We start from the raw sequence: 22,070 nt of genomic DNA, 5'->3' as shown, positions 1-22,070 counted from the left end.
CAGTAAACGAGGTATAATGTGCAATGTTCCATATATAAGTTGATCTTGTTGTAAACTTCAACCATGCATTGACGCTTGCACCTTCCTTAGATGATAATACAGCGACCAGTTTCACAATGTTAAAGAGTAAACACAGTTTGCAAAAATGAAATCGTAATGTAAAATAGATTCTAAAAACTTGGAGAAGTCACTACCAGTTACTTCTGAACAGTTATCCTAATACCTGTAATATGTATCTTTCCTGGAGTGTCCACTAGTTATTACACACAGTTGGTTAGTTGGTCATATAGTATGAGACAGGAAAAAAATCAATGTATTCTGTTAACGGTAAACGAGAATAAATATACTTCACGTACAGCATATATAACATTTTTCAGTTGCTACATCTGAGCACTATGATTTCAAATCTTGAAGTTGGGAGTCAGGGTTTTGACATTTTTTTAACTTTTCATTAAAGATCATAATTATCAGTGTCTTTTATCACATCTTATAGTCACCGATGTGATGTTAGCTTTTGTTAAGTTTTGCAACCTTTCCCCCTTCCTACCCCCTCCTACCCCCTGTTACCCCCTCTTTCCAAAGTATCACTTCATACACAGCATGATGCCCGCTCTCACATCTTGCCAAATTTGACAACATCATCTCCTCTCCCTCTCTCATTCTTTCTCTCCCTGCTCCTGTTTAACTTTGTAACTATCAAATATTTCATCTTTCCAAGTCAGGAGTTCAGGCGAGTACAATCTTTACATATATCTGAAGACCTAAATGCAGCCTGTTTGTTGTTGTAATTTCTTATAGTTTACTTATGTATTGAATCGCCATTTGGCTCCTTTTGCTGGAAAAAGTCAACACAGCCAGGACATGTCGCAGTAAAGAATGGTATCAATAATAACATTTTAGCTATCATTACGTGCCTTCTTTCGTAACTCGAAGAAATTTGTTCGGCCTCATGTGCACGTAGGCTGCGTCTCCTACTTACATGCCCTCCCCCCCCAAAAAAATATATATTAAAATTTTCAATTATATATATATATATATATATATATATATATATATATGTATATATATATATATATATATATATATATATATATATATAAATAGACATATATATGTATATATATATATATATATATATATATATATATATATATAAGCTTTGTCGACCATTCTAGACTTCCCTAATTTCTTTAATAATGCATTACATGGGTCATACACTGCTTGTTAAATAGCCACAATCATAAACATTGTTCAAAGTCAACATATATAGTTACTACAGTAATGTCATTTGTTATTTCCACCCTTATTTCAGGATATAATTAAGGAAACAGCGATATGATTTTAAGCTTTAGCGCACTTGGATATCATCTACTTTTCTTTCTTTCCTTCTTTGCAGTTATAGGACTAAGGATTACCCAAACTTAATTTGTTTGTTAAAATGCGTTATCTTCCTTGGTGCGGCTGGAAAGGCTATATAACTTTAAAATGTTATATTGGTTGGTCTCTTAGGTACTTTATCGTAACTTCACACAATCAAACAATATTAAAATCTGTCCATATTAATTATTACCGGCTAGGTATTCTGTCGTTTCGACGATAATTAGTAACCAATCATCGTACTTTTGTGATGTTAATCATCGTAATGATCAATACTTTGTACGATTACCAATAAACATTTTCAGATTGACTGCAGATATCAGTTAAATTTCGTGTCACATTCCTATGTTTGGAAATCAAAATTGGTCAAGATATGTCCAGGGATTAAGGGAGGTATTAATTAGAAACGTATTATTGGATACGGAAGAGAGAAAGAATACGAGAAAGAGAAAGCGTGAAATTATCCGTTAAGGTAATATATTGCTATAACCATCAACCGCTACATTGGCGAAATACAGTAATTCATGCACACAATCTCCTCAGACTTCAAAAGCAAATCCAGCGAAGAGTTGCTTATTATGTTTGCATGCATTCACTTTTACCGAGTCTATCCAGGTTTGCTTCGGGATTTGCCATTAATTTGAGCCTGGATTGGTTCTGCACCAAAATAAATTCCTCAGAACATCAGCTAGAATATATATACTGTCACCAACCTCCCTCCCTCAAACCCCCCCCCCCCCCAATCACTTCTTGGTTATGACCCTGACTCATTGATACCAGCAATAGTCACACTATTCTATGTAAGATAGTGAGGAGCTATTCAAGAACTGCTTACTAGTCCAGATAAATACAGTAATCTTAAGTGTGAAAGAAATATGTGGTATGGCGAGGTTTTATACCGGGAATGACGTTAGTGTTGTATAGTATAAGATCCGGAAAAGTAAATTCTTAGTAAAACTTCACAAATTTAGCAATATAAACATACTATTCAAGCTATATAGCACCAGTTTGGAAGGAACTCATGAAAATTGGTTTGCCTGTTCGGTAGGATTCCTCACACGCAGAAGTGATCTGACATATTTGGATGACTTCTTCTTTCTTTACGAGAATCTCTTTCTCGATACCTAAATTCAAACGAAGTAAACAGTGTTAATTTAAAATTGTTAATTAAAAATTTTCACTGTCGCTTTTAATACAGTAAGTTAAGTTATAAGTCAATATTTTATGTTTTCGTACAATGTGGCAATTAGAAAGCCAACAAGCGTTTCTAATCTATTTCACGTTTTACACGAGAAGATTTAATGTTACGTACAATTGCACAAAAGGTGCGACTTTAATTTTATTCTATATTTATTTCATATTTTAATTTATGTATATTATCTGAAGTAGCATGCAAACTGATCATTGATTTAGCTACACTTAAGCAGAGATAATCGCAAGAGCAATCGTATATTAAATACATTACTTACCTAATACGACATTGATAAAGTGTTGAAGCTCCAATTCATATGCTTCCCCGTATCTTTGTAGGAAAGATGCTTCTATTGGGTTCTTGCAAGCACCTGATTCATTGTGATGGACGATGGATGTAGGAGCCTTGTTTTGCTGTTCAAGCATACCCTTGGAGCCAAAGATCTATAAATAAATAAGAAAGTTACCTCTATGTTATGGCAGTATGGTGAAATTTGATATGATGTAATAACCATAACAAGAAATAAATTAAGACAATAACAACAGAAATTTTAAATGGTTAAAGCACGGCCCATTTTCTGTTTCAAGTACTTGCCTGTAAGTGATTTAATGAACATATATATTTTTTTAAGCTACTAACAGTTATATTTTGCTAACGTCGAATGGCTATTACCTTACTTTACACTTAATCGTGCAGGAAATATTTCGTCCTGAAAATGTTGTATGTTAATTTAGCCTTTTACCACAATCACGTCAGAAAGAAGGAAATTAAGCATTAACCTCCACGTTTTGCAAATTAAATGGAATGAAAATATGGGACAATTATGACATAGACAAGATTTCACCTTATTGGGGTTGAAAAGAACCAACTACTATAAGTGAATAAACCCTACCTCCATTCGCTGATCATAGCCGTACACTGCATGTCTGCTAAGATCTATACTGGCGATGCAGCCACTTGGAAACTTCATCACAATAATAACTTGATCTACGTCATCGCAGTCCGCTATTTCCTTGCGGAAGGCGTGAGCTTGGGTGAATACTGATACTGGGTATTCCCCGATGGTCCAACAAACTGCATCTATATCGTGGATACCTTGGTCCTGGAAGATTCCTCCTGAGTGTAAAGAGCGGACCAACGCTCACGTCAGAATACTCTTTATCGGAGGGGGGGGGGGGGGCGTGTGGTCAAGTGTATAAGGCAGTGGACTTGTAACCTAAGGATATGCAGGTTCGATTCCAGGCCAGATCATTGCATTGTGTCCCCGGGCAAGGCACTTTAAGTCCATTGCCTCTCTTCACCCAGGTGTATAAGTGGGGACTATGCGAGGTAACTTGTAAATATAGTTGCGAGTGCCGGTTTGTGGCTGCACCCAATGGGAAGTCCCCGGGGGATGCACTGTAGTGCCCCAAGATAGATTGAATGAATTGTGCACTATTTGGTGTGTGGGTGTGACAAGTTACCAATGACCAGGGTTAAGTTGTCAAGTCGTGTGAGACGACTTTGGCCTTGAACAAGACTGTAGGCTATACCTTCAACTTTAACTTTTTGGATGATGTCATTGAATGCTAGCATTCAATATAAGTAAGATATCCTTTTGTCATATATAAGAGACTTACGCTATAAGGTTCTTCGACACTCAATGTAGAAGAATAAGGATAAATGAAGCTTTTCGATAAGAAAATTGTTGAAAAGAAGACTATACCGCTTTGCTAACACGGTTGTGGTAAATACAGCGAAAGGTAAAGGTCCAGTGCTGAGAGCGATTTGTTGAAATAATTCTTTAGGCAAATGGTTTTAGAAGTATATATCTTACAATAAATCAATTTGTTTACCTGAATTACTGTACTCGTTAAAAATATTTTCAAACATTACCTGACATCTTCAGAAACTCCACGGTAGGTGGTGGATTATCGCGATTACATCTTTTGATGCACTGAACTTCACCCACTTCACCTTGAACCAAACGCTGTTTCATCAAGCACAGCCCTGGGTCAAATCGTCTGATTGAGGAAAAGAATCAATACTTTTCAGTTTTCTGGTGGACTTTATTTCCTGAGGAAAGATTTGTATTTGCGCGCAGGAATTTGCTAATCTTTGGTTATAACGTTCATTGTGTTAGGCTCTATCCGATACTACTATTCATCTCAATTGAAGAATGCAACCCTATCAAGTCTCACTGAGCTAGCTTTTATCAAATCATGGCCTAAAACTGACCTTCCTTTTTTTTTGGTATATACATGTAAACCAGGGTATATCGGTTTGCTCGCATTAAGCTTAATAAGGATAAAGTGTATAACTGAATTTTCGAATTATGATGACTAGGATAACTGGCTTAACAACATTACGCAGAAAGGTTCAAATCGTTCGTACCAAATAAAATCATTACATTAGCTTACCTGTTGAAAGCACATAGTAGAGGTTTGTCATACTTTTCAGCATCCTTGTAACATGCCTCGATAATTTCAGTGCTACCAGCTAACGGCTTCTCACAGAAGACTGCTTTGGCTGGTAAATATCAAACCAAAACCATATTGATTCAAATGACTCAACATTTCACTTTCATATGATTGTTCTTATGCTTCTACATACTGGATTTCGTGACCAGAAAAAGAAAAAAAAGAGATTTCAGTGACGCAGAGTTGAGAATAAAATCAATGTCATTACTCAAAAGGGTTCACTGAGTAGAATTGTTTTCTATTACGTAAGTTAATGTTTGCCGTCAGCAACCAGGTTGGAGACCGAGTATAAATTGTATAGAAGCTATCGCATACCTTCAATCAAACAGTCTTCAGTCAGTTGGGGAGATCTTGGTTGCTGATCAGTTTGATTTAAGATACTACCGACGGTACCTTTCACCAATTGTTTTCAAGCTACTTACCTGATTTAAGCCCCCGCCGCACAAGGCCTTCATGTAAATGTGTAGGGGTGCAAATGATGATCCCTTCAATGCTGCCAAAGAAAATGAAAAAAAAAATGTCCGGTTGATTACTGTGTTGGTATATATACGCAACGGAGTTGACAAGCATTTTACATGTTTTATAAAATATTTTACAAATTACATGTATTTTATGTCTTTCCAGACATAATGAGCACTTCAGTCACATACAGGCCTGACCAGAGGTCTGGTCGGAGGGGGAGTAAGGGGAACCGTGAAATGCGGAATAATTATAATTATACTCGTAATATGCTTAAGGCAACATGAAACCCTAAAAAGGGACACGGGGACATAATTATCAACGGGGCACGAACTGACCCTCGACGTCCCTGTCTCACGTGCCCGTAAAATATCATAAGTACCCTGTGAGTGACAAGATGTCGTTGTGAAAAGAGTCAATTTCCGTTTGTCTGTTTTACCGTGTTTACCATGGTAAGTTATTGGCTGGTCTGGATTCCTGCAGATTGTCAAGCTACGCCATGCTGATTACCAAGGTGCGGTGACGGCCGGCTGAACTCAAGTCACCCCTATATAACGGAGAGTTCCACGTGGCTCTAGTTTCTCTGTCCTGTGACGCGGCCTCTCTGATCCTCGGCTGCTGCTGCTGTCTCAAACATTCCTTCTTGCCTTAACACTGTGAACCTGTCTGCATTTTTGTCTTGTCACAACGCTATTCCGTTTCCGGTAACTCTGCCCAGCACCGGCATCTCTATCGTAATTCAGGAGGAAGTCTTTAATCTGCTTAACTGAACTCTCACAACTCTCAAGGGCGTAGGAACCTGGTGGCTGTGGCGCCATCCCCCAAGTGAAACATATGGAGGGGCGGAAGTATCATTCCCCCCTCCACTTCGCAAGTCAGAAAACCCCTTTTTCATTTCCAAATGAGAAAAAAATCTCATTTGGAGCACCAAATTGCATCTAAGGCCAGGTGAAAATGCAAAATTATACACAAAATGGATAGGTGGGTTAGAGTGTGCTATATTGCACCAAATTACATCTGGGCCCACCTGGAAATGCAAAAAAAATCCAAAGGGGAGGGGACACCCCCTCCCCTTAGACCCCTCCCCCAGGCCAGCCATTAGTCTTCAGCCCCCCCCCCCCACTCAAAAGTACCTTCCTACGCCACTGACAACTCTTAACCTGTGGAAAACGGCAAAACAGCACCAGTCACCATCCCGTCTCGTAATTAGCGGCCGGTGCAACTCCTACACACTGGACCCTACACTAAAAGGAGGTAACTCCACGCTTAGCTTAAGCCCTAAGTTTGTAAATACAGGTACGTTGTGTTCTTGTATATTTTTATGTAACTGCAAGGAAAGTTCTATCATATTTCATTCTCCATTGAACTGCCCTTTCGTCTTATTTCAGTCGTCTACCGATTCCTTTCCCTACCTGACGTTGCCAACAAAACCTTTTGAACAAACTACAACTTTGTATCTGACTACGTAGCAGTGTATATTAAAGCCACTAGGGAATATATCGCATTGGACACGGATGAATCGGAGGATTCCCCCATGCAACTTAATTAAGTACTTAGATTCGGATTTTATTCTATGTAATTAAGCTTTCAAACATTAAGTAAACGAAATCGCACTATTTTTTGCACAGGATGTTACCCCGAGATCCCAGCTCTATCTGAGGTGCTACATTGTTTTATTGCGCTTACCTTGCGTCCTGAAACACTTGATCATCATCTTGTGACCTTATCACCTTGACTTCATCATTAACCAGGTTCTTCCTGGCAATTTCTTGCCCAAGTTGGAGATTATCTTCTACAATGTATTTGAGATGGGCCGTGGTCATTCTAAGGATGCTTCCAAGATGAACCTGGCCCATTCGTCCAACACCAAAGATGGCAAGACCAACTCTTCTCGTATCTGAAGTCATTCTATTAACCCTGAAAAGCAAAAGTGACCAAAATATTTGAAATCGGATCACCATCATTGTAAATATCTTTTGGAATTTACGCATAAAGTCGCTTTCATGTTATTGCTCAAATGAACCTGGATCAATGGATTCCGATGGGCCTATTCATAGACTGAACATGCTAGGACAAGACCATTTGGACTCCCATGTCAAATAATGCAGGTTGACATAACTCTGACGTCTGAAATATATTGCACTAATCTCTCAGCCTCTATTCATTCATCGAACATAGGTTATAGGAAAGCCTCGTTCAAACATAAATTCAGTTTGACAATGGGGATATATTTACCTATGTACTTCGTGATTCGTACTTCTACTACTCCGAGTTCTCTGTAGCAGGATCCCAGTATGGTTGTAAGTAGATGAGCTGATCGTTCAGGGATCTACCTCCTCCTACACTGAACAGGAAAACAATTGATCCAACGTTCATGTGATTGCGCTTTTAAAGCGTAGCTCCCGGTTCTGTTTTATAGACTAGTGTGCCTGCTCGTCGAAAACACAACGTGTTGCAATAAACTATGAACGTGTGATGGATTGAACAGCGAGAGACAAGTATCTAACCAATCAGATTCAGGACTGGCAGGCAGGAAAAACGCCGAAATGACAACAATGATAGCGATTGAAGTCTATCGTGAGCTTCTATTACTACAGTACTGGCACTCCCAACCTTGTCAAACCAATGCTTTGTACCAGCAAAAGTAAGCGCCTATCTTCAGCAGACCAGCTTCATTGCAATTACAACCTTTATGATATATATACCGTCATATCATCACGGTATATGGATTTGGCAGCAATGTTTTGTATTATATTGAAGTGTTATCAATCCATCAAATTTCACTCAGTAGAAAGTAGCCTTTAACAACGAGCAATTTTTTTTTGTACCACAGTACCAGGTGCATATTCAGGATTTTTGTTACCCGGGGCGCGATTTACTATCTAAGCGGAGCGCCACCATCAGTTGGCGCGCAGCGTAGCCGAAACTTTCTGGTTTTGATACAACCCGAGATCACCGGAAATGGCACTTCTCGGGTTTGAAAATAACGAACTATATGTACATTTTTGCCTGAGAACCAAGTATCTCCCAATAGTTTTTTTTTCATCCATAACCATCATGTTCGACCTCATCGAATCTCCTGTGGTTCATTGCTTTTGTGGGTGATTCTACGTCGCGGCCCACAATACCCGTCAGCCCCACTTTTCAATGTTTTAAGCCCATTATTTGTTCCAAATTTGAAAATTCACATTTCTAGTGAATAAATTCACTTCAAAACATAACCATAATGTTGCACAAACTTTCATCCATGGACAAACAATATACAGAAACCTCCTTCAACCCCTAACAGACCGGTCACAATTGCACATGTATAGCGACGTATAACCAGGAATTTGCAGGGGGGAATACATTTTGCGATTGATATGGGGGAGGGGTCTAAGGGGAGGGGGTGTCATATTTTTGTATATATATATATATAAATAGGCCTATATATATATATGCATATATATATATATATATATATATATATATATATATATATATATACATTAGTAAAAAAGGGAAAATGGAACGTCAAAAATGGACTTGTCGGTGTAAGGGGTAAGGTGAGGCGCACACCCCTTTTGAAATCCTCGATCAGTCACTGGCTACCCTGTGTATATGATATGGATCAGCGCTGTAATTATGTCACTGTGTCTTTTTCTCTCCCCGGTGTCTTGGCGTTTTTCAAGTCTTTTGCTCCCTCCTTTTTCTCTCTTTCTTCTTTTCCCTTCCTTCTTCGCCTTTCTTCTTTTCCCCATCCCCTTTTTTTCCCTTTCTTCTTCTCTATTTTTATTTTCTTACACGGGGGGCGCGCCCACAACGCCCCCTGGATACGCGCCTGAGTACAGATAATTAATGACACGAGTAAACAGTTGTAAATCATAATATTAGATATAACCCCACCCCCCCCCCCCCCACTAGTATATACACGTTAATCTCATGCATTCAGGGCCTGCTAATAGTTATCGCATCCCATAGCTAGTAAATAGACGTTTAGTTAGCCCTGTTCTTCTTTTTATTTAGTTATTTTTTAAATTTGACTTCACTGTCCACCACCTGCGATTAACAGCCTGTTTTTCTTGTGTTCATAATGTTATGGAACGCCATCTGCTTCACAACATGAACAAAACACCAGTATGTCAGAAAGATAAACACATCAGAAAGTTTATCGATGTATATAAACATCAATATGTTATTAGAATTAATACGTCCCAACTCGAGAAATCTGCATGTCAAGAATAATATCAGAAGGTTTTAATCAGTGAGTTGTTAGTAACGCACTGGTTAAGTCTACCTGGATAACACCCCTGACGGTTTGGTGTTCGGTTTCAAATCTCTATATCTGTATTAGGATGGTGACTTCGAAGTTCGGCCACTTAAGACTTAAAACACCCCAAAACTAAATCTTCTGGTATAAATCATTTGAAAATATACTTCATATGGTGGGAGAATTTTGTTATAGTACGATACACGGCCAAACTTTCTTTCCTGCAAACTGTTTTCACGTTGTTTTCCAAGAAGATTCTTCGTGATTGTGGAACTGGTATTTCTTGCTAGAGTATTGCGAAGTTCGGCCACGCAACCCACAGTGTGGCGCTGGTAAAAATTGGTGGCGCTGTTGCTCTTTCAGTAATTATAACAGACTTCATAGATCTTCGTCATTTTATTGACAAATATGTAAGTAATTTCTTGCACACGGGTCATTTTGGAGAGAAAATAACTGTAGCTTCGTACTTTTTGGTGAAATTTGGCTCTTCCTGTAGGTTTTCATGGTGAAAATCGTGTATTTCTTAGGGTGCCCGAACTTCGCAGTATGGCGAACTTCGCAATACTGACTATACCGCATGGTGTTCTGTTCGGTTCAAAAGTTGAGAAAGTTTTATCCAAAACTAACATCACTGAAGAAAAACAAAAATCCTATTCATGACATATTGACGTCTGCAGCATAACACGATCGATATTTTTATATTACACTTCTATATCAGTATGTCATTGAATCACGTTAGTATGTTATGCCTCAAAATCACTATGTGACTAATAACGTTGTGACGCTTTAACCTAATTGAATCTTTTTTTCCCTAATACATTTGCCGTGTCAGTATATATAGGTCAAATACGATGACATATATGTTGCTAATGAAACCAAAGGTTAAGCCTATAACATTATTGACTTCTCTCATAATATATACCATGATTATGCAAATTAGTTCGTTTGTCAATTGGAGCTAGGACCATGCCAACAATAAACAAAATGACATCATTTATTTGGCAGATAGTTTCTATAGTGGCAACGAAATTTCCTAGCTGTGAACCACTATCTCAAACTATTACAAATAAGTTTGAATGATGGATGTATGAATTTAGATGCCAAGGAAAGAACTAATTATGAAATCAGTTTAATTCTTACCGACAATGTTAAACAGTTTGTCATCGTCAAATGCATGGATATTAGAGGATAAATGGATAAATATAGGCCTGGGATAATAAAATCATAATACGACCCACCACAAAGAAAAAGAGATATTATGAACAAAGTTGATGTCATTTATTGAGTTTATTGTACCCTAAGATATCATTCATAGTATACTAAAATTAACAATATTGAGGTTATTTTTACTGTTACATCCTGTATTATTCACTAAGAATTAAAAGAAAGAAGAGAACAAAGATTTACGTAGGAAGATGCGTATAAAATATGACAAAAAGAAAAGTTTGAGAAAGATAAAGTATGAGTATCAAGTATTTTTAATTTAGTGCTGTTCAATGTTTTTTTAAATATTTTTTATATAGATCCTGTGTACATAATAAGATGATAACTAAATGATTACGTGATTTTTCTAGCCTTAGCAATTGTTTGCCACTGCTGCAAAATGTGTTGAAAGTGACATTGCGACATATTTGCGACTACAACATTTCTGGTATTAACTACCTGCTCAAGCAGAAAGACAACCAATCAATACAAAGCGTTACGGCCACTGCCCGTTGCATGCTCGCTATAGAGTAATGAAATATTATTTATTATTATTTGTATAATTATATTATCACCTGCAAAGATGACATTGTCTTCTAGTTTCTGCCAATTCTGTTATGTTCCAAGACCTTTTTTGTTTTGTTTTGTTCTCGTATTGTGGTTTTGTCTTTTATTTATGCTATAAGATCCTCCTTTGTACTAAACAAAGTTACCCGGATTTCTTGAAGACAAATAAATCTCGTTTCTGCAAATATTGGTTGCGTGTGGTGATGACGTGCTTAATACTGATATATTTGCACAGTGTGGCCAGGCCTTCATAACTTTGTCGAAAAGTGACACCCAGTTATCAACATTTTCGCTCGTAAATTCTTAACAGTAAATTCTTATTTGTGAAATTTAAAGTATCTATTTGCGACAGCAGTGCATTATTTTATTACATGTAAAAAAATATCACCTTGATTTTTCGATCTCTTTTGAAGAAAAGCCTACGCCTCCTGTTTCTTCAAAATCAATTATAATTGAAAGTATATTCTAATAATGATTTATTTGGTTTGATATTGATCTCATCAATGTATACTATGACCTCATTTTATCATTCATAGATTTACTATGTGTCTATTTTAGAATATATATATATAGTTATATATATATATATATTTATATATAAAAGTTCTACATATAGTTATATATATAGTTATATATATATGTAGTTATATATTTATAGTTATATATATTTATATATAGTTATATGTATTGATTAATTATAAAGTGATGGGAAAATGTAAAGATCTATAGGCTATCTACTACCTTAAGTATTCAGCTATATTTCAATAAACAATATAAACTCAACACCAATCTTTTAGCTGATTCATGCTTCTGTTTCTGAATGGATGGTGATGCTTTCACACCCGTGTTCTACTCTCCTGTCACCACGATAACTGTGATTTTTATTATCGCCGTTACTCCTGTCCCTAGCCACGAAGCCTATTGTGCCTTTTTATATATTCGTGAAGAGAAATGTTGATAAGGATTAACATCTCTATTAAAAATTTAACTACCAGCATGTCTTGAAGTTAGTTGTCTGTGTGAAAAATATAGATAAGGATTTACAACGCAATGAATCAGAATACTGCCAAAAGCAACTTAGATTACTGTCCTATTGTTTTTCTGAACTACATCCCACTGTTGATATCGTAGCAATCATTCAGCATGCAATTAGTTTGACATAGTTAACGTACTCATTCACATATATATATATATATATATATATATATATATATATATATATATATATATATATATATGTATATATATATATATATATATATATATATATATATATATATATATATGTATATTGATTGTAACTATTCCTGCTAGCTGTCATATATATATATCTATATATATATATATATATATATATATATATATATATATATATATATATATCTATATCTATATCTATATATATATATATCTATATATATATATATATATATATATATATATATATATATATATATATATATACATATAACTTACTAACTAGAAAGCACACGCTACGAGCACCATTTGTAACGTCAAGTTCTGGAACTATGGACATTTTACAACATTTGTAAGATGAATTTAACACTAAATGGTACATTGTGGAACAGTTGGTGAATGAATTATGCAAAATGAGAAACGAGAAGAGATCGTAAGGTCAAACATTAACTGATTTTGGATTTGCACACATTGCAATAATCAAATTGAATTCTTGATTTCAATCTAATAAATATATGAAGCTCCCCAATTTTCAGGAACGGTATACTCAATCACTGAAGATTTCCGTTTGGTACTCTTGTGTTGATTCCAAGCTGGGTTTAAAATGTCCAGAACTACAAACCGTATATGTCTGTGAAACGTCCTGCAAGGAAAAGAACATAACCCGTTTGAACGTTATTTCATCCGGATCCACACCCATCACACACACACACATGTTTGTATTACATTCCAACCAAGGACCCCATTGTATTTTCCATTGTTCAAATCCACGTACCCTAACCTTAACAATACCCCATACAATAGAATTCTTCCGAGGACGTGGTGATTCTTTAGAAATCACAACCGAGGACCTGGAATTCTTTTGTTCAAGTCCTCGGTGAGATAGAAAAACAAACGCACACGCGCATACGCACACACACAGAAACCACTTTTTGAGTGTAAGTATATAGTATACATAATAGAGCGTAGTTTTGAAAGGAATTCACTGTTTCATCCCACCTTGCTAACCCACGAGTTTCATGCCTTCCATGTATAACACCAGTTCTGACTGGAGGGGGGGGGGGTGAGGGGATCTAGCCTCGAGGCAATACTGTATTTACAGTTTCATAACGTAATAGGAAAACAGAGCGTGCAAACTTATGTTTAAGCTGTAGCAATTGCTGACATATGAACCCATCTGGGGTTTTTTTTTGGCCTCAGTGTCTTTTGAGCGTACAGGAATCCGTAACCCGCGTATTGTTATTTATTTACTGGTGCATTTATTTCTCGCAAGGACATTCTAAAACACGACATCGTTGTTATTCTGTGTAATTGGTGCATCTACACGTGTTATACCTTCAGCAGAACAATTGCATACGCTGTAGATGTTGTCCTCAACCTGCGTTCAATGTGTTCTAGTGATGGGCGAGCCGCATAGTCTAACTGCCAACACTCTGTTATCTCGCTGTATCTATTTGTTTAAAAGAAAAAACAGAAAAGACAAGTACTGTATACAGTGAGACCGGATCATTAAAGTGTCCAGGAAAACAAAAAGAGTTGAAAGAGGATGATTTTGGAACGAAGGATTTGACAATGTTGGTATGATGCTTGAGGACAACTATGAAATAAACAGCAGGCTAAGTTGAAAAAAAACAATAAAATTAAGCATGAGTGTTAAATATTACATTACACAAGTTCGAAACCCGAATGTGTAATTCCATGCCCCTTCGCCAATGACTCACACTTTGATCACAAATTAAATCAATCCACGTAATTACGTTTCTTGTGATTTACGTCACAGTTGAAACTGTTGCTGTTACATTGTAAGTGTTGTCCTCTTCAAGATTTCATAAGTATCATGGTTCAGCTATTTTAATTTAGATTCTTGAGATAGCATACTGTTGAATGAGATGTGTTTGAGTGAATTTTTGAGTGAATCTATTTTGACTGGTTAAGTTCTTCCTTATTACTAGAAGCTGATTACAGAGGGTGCCCTGTATAGTGTTATCATGACAAACACAGGATACTCAAGGCTCGTACAGTAATTAACTATATATATATATATATATATATATATATATTAAGCATGAGTGCATTGGCCACGTTTTGGTTTAAATAAAATATATATATATATATATATATATATATATATATATATATATATATATATATATATACATATATATATATATATATATATATATATATTAAGCATGAGTGCATTGGCCACGTTTTGGTTTAAATAAAATATATATATATATATATATATATATATATAAATGAAAATCGTAATGAGTTGGAAAATCAAGAACAGTGAAAAAACTTTCAGCCTCCACCGGGATTCGAACCACGGGCCTCCCGCTCTGTACGCGGACACCCTAACCACTAGGCTATGGACGCTGATTGTATGTCCAGAGGTTCGAAACCGGTAAGGAAGATCGTAATTCCACTGTAGGCGTTTGTCACCTATATCGAACAATACTAGTTCTGTTTTTGGTGACATATTTTGCCCTACTCTAGAGATCAAACATGATGCTATCCAACTCGAAAATCATTTGTATCGAAAATCATTTGTATATATATATATATATATATATATATATATATATATATATATATATATATATATATATATATATATATATATATACAATAGTGAGAGAGGAAAAATCCTTGCACTAATTATCTTTTATATCGCACGGGGAAGGAGGAAAATCCTAGGTGTACATTTTGTAGAGAAAAAGATGAAGGCTAGAACGTTTTGTCTCCGGGGAATCTAATTCCATTCTTGATGTTGAGCAGGCACTACTTGGTAGACAGTTTGGTTTTCAAAACAAGACTTTTGTTTGGTTATAAACTTACTCTCAAACATCCCTACAACTTTCTAATTTTTCATGCGAAATTTTTCATATTTCAACAGAAAACTCTGGGTAGTATTCCCAAGGGTATAGATTTCCTATCTAAATTTAAGTTTAATTTACAAATTGAATAATATCTTTGTAAGAATAAGCCTAATCCTCCGATCTCCCTTCAAGAATTTAAAACTGCATTTAGTAAGGAGGATTTCATTTGCAGTTAGCGCTCTTTTTATAGGGTCTCATTGCTTGTTTGGTTTCCTGTTTAGTATTTCTTCTTCGTAATGTTTTGCTTCTCAATGTTGTTGTGCAAGTCGCGATCGTTATAGTTGAATAGTATTATTGTACGTTTTGTCTCTGCGGCTGCACTGTATGTATTGATATTGTTAATATGTACTATTAAAACTAAAAATAAGAAAATATTAAATTGTTAGGCAATTATTGAGCTGTATTGTAATATTAAAGAACTCACAAAATTATCATGTTTATTTGTATAAATGTCAAATGAGTCAATGAAAGAGTCAAAAAAAAAAGTGAGAGAGGAAAAATGGAAACGTCAAAAATGGAGTTGTCGGTGTAAGGGTAGGGTGAGGCGCACGCCCCTTCCGAAATCCTCGATCCGTCACTGGCTACCCTGTGTATATAATAGGGATCAGCGCTGTAATGATGTCACTGTTCCTCTTTCTCTTCCCGGTATCTTATCGTTTTTCACTCCCTCCTTTTCTCATTTTTCTCTCTTTCTTCATTTTTCCCCCTTCCTTCCTCTTCTACTCCTCTTTTTTCCCCTCTTTTTTCCATTTCTTTCTTTCTCTTCTTTTTCTTTCATCTTTTTCTTACCCGCGCGGGGGGGGGGGGGCACGCGCCCCAACGCCCCCCTGGATACGCGCCTGCATACCATGGTACCTAATTAATACAGCAAACTTAAATGGTCGTCTCTGTTTTAATTGCATATTATGTAGAGACATATTATGCTCGAAACGGAATCAGCTGGAACACTTACATATTATTTGGACAGTCATCAGGACATGGGAGCATTTCAAGGATATCCTCATATGTAGGTTTTTGTTGTTTTGTCTTGTAAACAGGTACCTTGGCTCCTGTGTAAATTGTATCAAATAAAGTAAAGAATTTTAATACTTAAAAAAATAAAATGGCAAGCTGCAATATTGAAGCAATAACCTACATTTACATGTTTACCTATTATCACTTTAAGGCTTCAATCAATTTTCTCATGCTTGATACAGCCTGTAATGACATCAAAAATATGGGTTTTGTTTTTATTTGTTTGCAATTAACTTAAATGCTTTTTTTTACGAATAGCATATATTTATAAAAGATACCAAAGTTTTCCAAATCAAGTGAATTTTCTCAAACTCAGTTTATGAATTGACCTACCAGAAGAAAATAATTCCCAAAGCAGAACTCCAACAGCCCACGTGTCACTTTCTTCATTGTACTGTTTTCTAAAAATGGCTTCAGTAGCAAAACTCACTGGTAGGATGTTTTTCCCCTGTCGAAATAATATTTAAAAAGTAATTAATAAACTACTTACCATCACCATCGACCCCGGTAGTATATACACCATTTATTTGTAAAAACAGCCTGCAAAAGTTTCGTTGATTTATAGCAAGCTTGAAATAGATTTTTTAATTGCTTCTCAATATTTATTAATGCTACAATACCCGGAACAAAAATTCATTAACATCACTGTTCAAGTTTCGTTTGTCAAATGAGCTAAATAAAAGAACACTTTAATGAAAAGGTTCTGCGCAACAAAATGCTGTTAATCAGTATCAATTTCAGGTATAGGGACATGAAACTTTTAGGAAATAATCAAGGGTTTTATAGAGTAAGAGACACTGCCCTGGGCTTATTGAAGACTACTTCCGGGTGGGGGTGGGTCATAGTGTCCTCCCCCACAAACAAAGCAAATTGTAATCGTCAAATGGTGCTTTCTGTGGCGTATTAAGACTAGTAAGGCTAAGCAAAACGCTCTGCTATACTTTGCGATAAGCTGAAAAGAGGGTGGCTGAAAAGAGGGTGGTTAATTGTACCCCTCGCAGTAGTGGTCTAATTATGACCTTGCTGAATTCAAAATATCCACCGACGATAGGAGGTGGGTGACATGTCCCCCTCCCTTGGGATTGCCACTGCTTTAGTTAGCTTGAGCAACATTATAATAAGAGGTGTTCTCATTCTCAAACGAACAGGATTGTGACTCTTTGTCTATGTATATGCGAAATATATTAACTGAACTGAACTTGTGAGAGGGATGTTGTTTTTAGAACATGATAAAGACACACGTGACTTCTAGCGGTACATATTCTAATACATGTCACAATCGTAAGCCCCGCCCTTAATTTCCTCGGTATCTGCAACTTGTTTCGATGACTCGACGTTATCGAGAACGATTGACTGGCCCTGCACTTTTTCATCGTTTTCACATGTCAGAGACACACATACCTTTACAATGCTTGACATCACTGCTTTAGCATCGGTTGCCAGGCAAAAGTCGTATAGCTTGCACGATTTGCCGCTATTCGTTAGCAAAATCTTTCCCGCGCTTAGTCCTGGATGCAGCCACTGCAAAATGTGTAGGTATAGGAAACACATATGGACACTTTGACATGGTAGGGCTCTTCCAAATGTGTTATGATGAACAATCAGTCTGCTTCAAGTTTACTTACCACAATATAACCTTTTGATCCATAGAATATTTTTTATGTTTTTTAATATTTTTTTATTTAATATTTTTTATTTATTTATTTGTTATATATTTATTTTTATGATTATAATTTTTTTTTGGGGGGGGAAGGGGAAGCCGTCAGAGAAATATATACACAAGTTTCAACTACATGTTTAGAAGAATAATGGCGTATCAGAAGTGTAGATATATTGTCTAGCATCATGCATTCCAATACTTATAGTTGTTCTCAGCGCAATAGACTCATACTTTATCAATAGCATTTCAATACCTTCAAGGCTCCCATTTTTATATTAAACTTGTTGTGTTGTTTTCATAATGGGTTTCATCATCAGCAAACGTATCGTGTAAATGATGTATTTTTGCCACGTCCTTATTCGAGGTTCAATGTTTGAATGGGTAAATACAAAAGATAATAAAAAAGTGTAACCACTGAAATCCCCTTAAAAATATAAACGCTCTACAGATGGAAAAGCATATGAACTCCATAACTAATTTAATCTACATCGATTGGGATATGTTTTATATCAGAGGGTTGGGTTTGCCTTTCTTTAACGATTTTTACACTAAATTTAATACTCACGCCATTTGAATGTAAGAAATTTACACCAGAAATAACGTTCAGTGCATAAGAGGCCAACTCCGTTGATACAAGGGGATTTTGACGGCTAGCTTCAAGACGTTTGCGCAACGAACCGAAAGTCAACTTTTCTTGAATGCAATAAGTCACACCTATAACAATATGTGAAGACGATTACAAGATGTTGTCTTTAATGAAAACAAACAAATTTAAATGATAAACATAAAGCAAAAATATATGCACGATATGCTTGCTCAGAGTTCTTTCGAGTTTCCATAAATGAATACATGTAACAAGAGGACGGGATTGACAAATATAATTCAGACAAATAAAAACAATTACGATGGAATACAAACAAATACGAATAATTACCAACAAACACAGGCACATTATTCCTTAAATGATTATTTGAGATTAGAAAGATAGACTAGCGGGCTACGAAAGGTTACTCTCTGTCAAGTGCCATGTAAAATTTGGAATAATTATTTTTTTATAAAACGTTTGGACGTGTCCTTACCAATACGCTGCAAACAATTACAGATTATTGACTGTCGTGCAAAGCAAAGAAGTAAACAGAAGGCGCCATAAATAGAACATCACACTTAAGGTTTTGTCTCGGTCAGGCTAATCCTAAGCTTCGTGTCTAAGCTTCTGCTCAAGTCGATATGGCCGTAATACTAGTTTCTTCCATTACTATTGCTTACCTTGGATTTTACAAACGTCTATTGTCCTAATGATATTAGAATGAGCAGGCAGTGTAAGAATTCTGGAGCAATAAGACCACCATACTCTATTGTCTACCAACGACGCTGCCGCTGGAAATGAATAATGACATATGATTATGATAATCGGTACAAGTTAGTTAAAATATTAGTAATAATAATATACATATATGTAAATATTTTGCATGATGATACACAATTAGAGAGGGAGAGGGTCGGACAGAAAGAGAGTCAGAAATATAAAGGATAAGAGCTATAACGGTCTACGGTAACGGTATACGGTCTGCGCAGTATGCTGTCTGCGCGGTATGCTGTCTGCGCGGTATGCTGTCTGCGCGGTCTGCGGTCTGCGCGGTCTCCGCGGTATGCTGTCTGCGCGGTCTGCGGTCTGCGCGGTATGCTGTCTGCGCAGTATGCGGTCTGCGCGGTATGCGGTATGCGCAGTATGTGGTATGCGCGATATACTGTCATACCTCCACATGTGAATGTATGAACAATTTTTTCGTCTTTGGTTCCCTTCTTAAATTGTCCAATCCATCTTTCACGTCGTTTTCCACGACGACTTGTTCTCTTAAACAGAGTAAGTTTATCTCCCGTACTAATCTCTTCATCTTCATCATTATTTCTGGATTCATCATTCATGTCATAATCATCATAATTATTTCCTGAGGAATCAAGAAAAGGAATCGTTTTTTTTTTTCCAGCAGAAATCTCTTGAAGGTGCATAGTGATGAAATAGCAGTCACAAAGAAAGTTCAATTGCATTTGCAATATCATATACAGCTAGTGTCACGTGATACTTTATCAATTTTAATTTCTCGCAAGCTTCACTGGGTATAGCATATATAACACTATAATTGGGTTTTATAGCTTCTATGACATTTTCCCTCTTGTCTAAGTGACCCAGCAGTTATAACGACAAAAACAACAATAGACCCAGTTGTTACGTATAACAGCAGGTCAGGACCAACAAAGTGCTTATAGTTGGAATGAACGTTAACAATCTTTCTTCCGTTTTTATTTTCATTCAAAGTTTAAAGCGAATTCGTGGTGATAATATACATGAGACAATATGTATACATATGGACAATATATACAAGTAGACAATATAAATGAGACAATATATGAGACAATATATAAAAACCAGCAGCTTCATGTTAACAGGTATAGGCCTATAAATGCTGGAATATGCATGCAGCGTTGGAATGAGGTCTTTGTCGCTAGTGGATATATGGATTAGACTCCTAAAGTTTTGGTTGACGAGCTGCAAATTACTACTAAAGATTGAGCTTATAATATCCACTTTAATTCACTCCTTCAGATCACCGTGTAGAATAAATGAAAAATCGTCAGGAATTGTTTCACATTTTGGAGTAAAAAGTATATAACGCCCTAATCGGGAACTGGCAAAAACAGTTAGGAACTTATATAGCTACTGTCGTAATAATATATACTGTTGTACAACTTCACCTTTATAAGCCGGTTTTACTTACTAGAGTTCGCAACTTCATGATTTGCCGTTGGTAGGGCTTCCATGGGAATTGGAGTCTGAGTAATAATCCTGTTACGAATTTTGAAAGAAAATTATAACGTTGCATAACGTATCATTCCAACCACCATTTGGGACACGAAAGTAAGTTACTGGTATATATATATATATATATATATATATATATATATATATATATATATATATATATATATATGTTATGATTCCCATTAGGGCTAGGCCCGTAGCCAGGGATTCTGAGTTTTTAGGGGTACCAACAATTTAGCTAGGGCAAAATATTTGTTGTACCCTCCAACCTGTAAAAGCTGTTCTACACATAATTGTGGCATAGACAGCCTGGTGGAAGTCCCCCCCCCCCCCAAAAAAAAAATAAATAAAAAAAAAAACCCAACCCTTCCAATTCTGGCTTGGTTACGGTCTTGTTTAAGGACAACAGACAACGCTTGTAAATGATTTAATTGAAGACACGCGCACTGTTTGATGGTTATTTTAGAAGAGTAAATATACAAATAGGTCTATTCAGAACACTTCACCATTAAATTATGAAGCCTGATGAAACATTATAGCAAAGTTCTTATACCTCCCTGATTAACATTTGCGTGTTTGTTTTACGGTTAGCCACAATTACACCGCTTCTAAACAGTGAACTGTGTGTATCTGATGTAACCACCTACCCAGTTCTACAAACAACGAAGCATTTCGCTGCCCCTCCTCTGTCCCCTTTTCGATACATGCACATGCAACTAAATATGAAATTAGAAATAGAGGTCTATCTTATTATATGGCAATAATAAAATTGCGTCCGTCCTATCTGCTTATCAACTTGTTTTCTCAATTTTTGTTGGGGGGGGGGCGGGCTTTCAATTTCCTCGGACTTCCCCTGAAAACCTCCTCCCTAGAATCGAAACGTCAGACCCTTTAACTTTTTATAACGTACATAATCAAAAGAAAACAAATTACTGACTTTTCCCTTTGTCTTTTAGAGTGTATTTTGGATGAGCATTTATCTGTAAATGA

General features: G+C 36.3%; 2 protein-coding genes across 5 annotated transcripts in view; both read right to left on the bottom strand.

Moving 5' to 3' along the window:
• Positions 1-1,174: 1,174 nt before the first annotated feature.
• On the bottom strand, positions 1,175-8,098 carry LOC139973841 (inositol 2-dehydrogenase-like). Of its 2 annotated transcripts, none has more exons than XM_071980724.1 (8): positions 7,723-8,098; positions 7,174-7,395; positions 5,451-5,521; positions 4,969-5,077; positions 4,445-4,572; positions 3,462-3,685; positions 2,847-3,012; positions 1,175-2,501 (listed from the first exon to the last, which is right to left on the bottom strand). In XM_071980724.1, the coding sequence occupies exons 2-8, from the start codon at positions 7,392-7,394 to the stop codon at positions 2,371-2,373; spliced, it is 1,050 nt and encodes a 349-aa protein (XP_071836825.1). In that variant the 5' UTR covers position 7,395; positions 7,723-8,098; the 3' UTR covers positions 1,175-2,370. The 2 variants fall into 2 exon arrangements, with proteins under 2 accessions (XP_071836825.1, XP_071836820.1); XM_071980719.1 differs by having other exon boundaries at positions 7,174-7,404; positions 7,723-8,095.
• A 4,874-nt stretch (positions 8,099-12,972) lies between these two features.
• LOC139973817 (uncharacterized) overlaps positions 12,973-22,070 on the bottom strand; it is a 17,901-nt gene continuing 8,803 nt past the window's right edge. Inside the window, exons 6-15 of one of the 3 annotated variants that reach the window (XM_071980693.1) lie at positions 22,018-22,060; positions 21,037-21,104; positions 20,017-20,208; positions 19,526-19,636; positions 18,825-18,973; positions 18,001-18,120; positions 16,933-17,047; positions 16,538-16,634; positions 14,039-14,153; positions 12,974-13,346 (exon numbers count right to left, since the gene is read on the bottom strand). In XM_071980693.1, coding sequence (XP_071836794.1) covers positions 13,251-13,346; positions 14,039-14,153; positions 16,538-16,634; positions 16,933-17,047; positions 18,001-18,120; positions 18,825-18,973; positions 19,526-19,636; positions 20,017-20,208; positions 21,037-21,104; positions 22,018-22,060 — 1,106 coding nt within the window. In that variant the 3' untranslated portion in view covers positions 12,974-13,250. Of the gene's footprint in view, positions 13,347-14,038; positions 14,154-16,537; positions 16,635-16,932; positions 17,048-18,000; positions 18,121-18,824; positions 18,974-19,525; positions 19,637-20,016; positions 20,209-21,036; positions 21,105-22,017; positions 22,061-22,070 lie in introns of all 3 variants that reach the window. The other 2 variants (XM_071980708.1, XM_071980700.1) reach the window with 2 other exon arrangements.

Source organism: Apostichopus japonicus, chromosome 2 (genome assembly GCF_037975245.1).
Source record: "Apostichopus japonicus isolate 1M-3 chromosome 2, ASM3797524v1, whole genome shotgun sequence".
In the NCBI taxonomy this organism is placed as follows: Eukaryota; Metazoa; Echinodermata; class Holothuroidea; order Aspidochirotida; family Stichopodidae; genus Apostichopus; species Apostichopus japonicus.
This window is presented reverse-complemented; position numbering and strand designations above follow the sequence as displayed.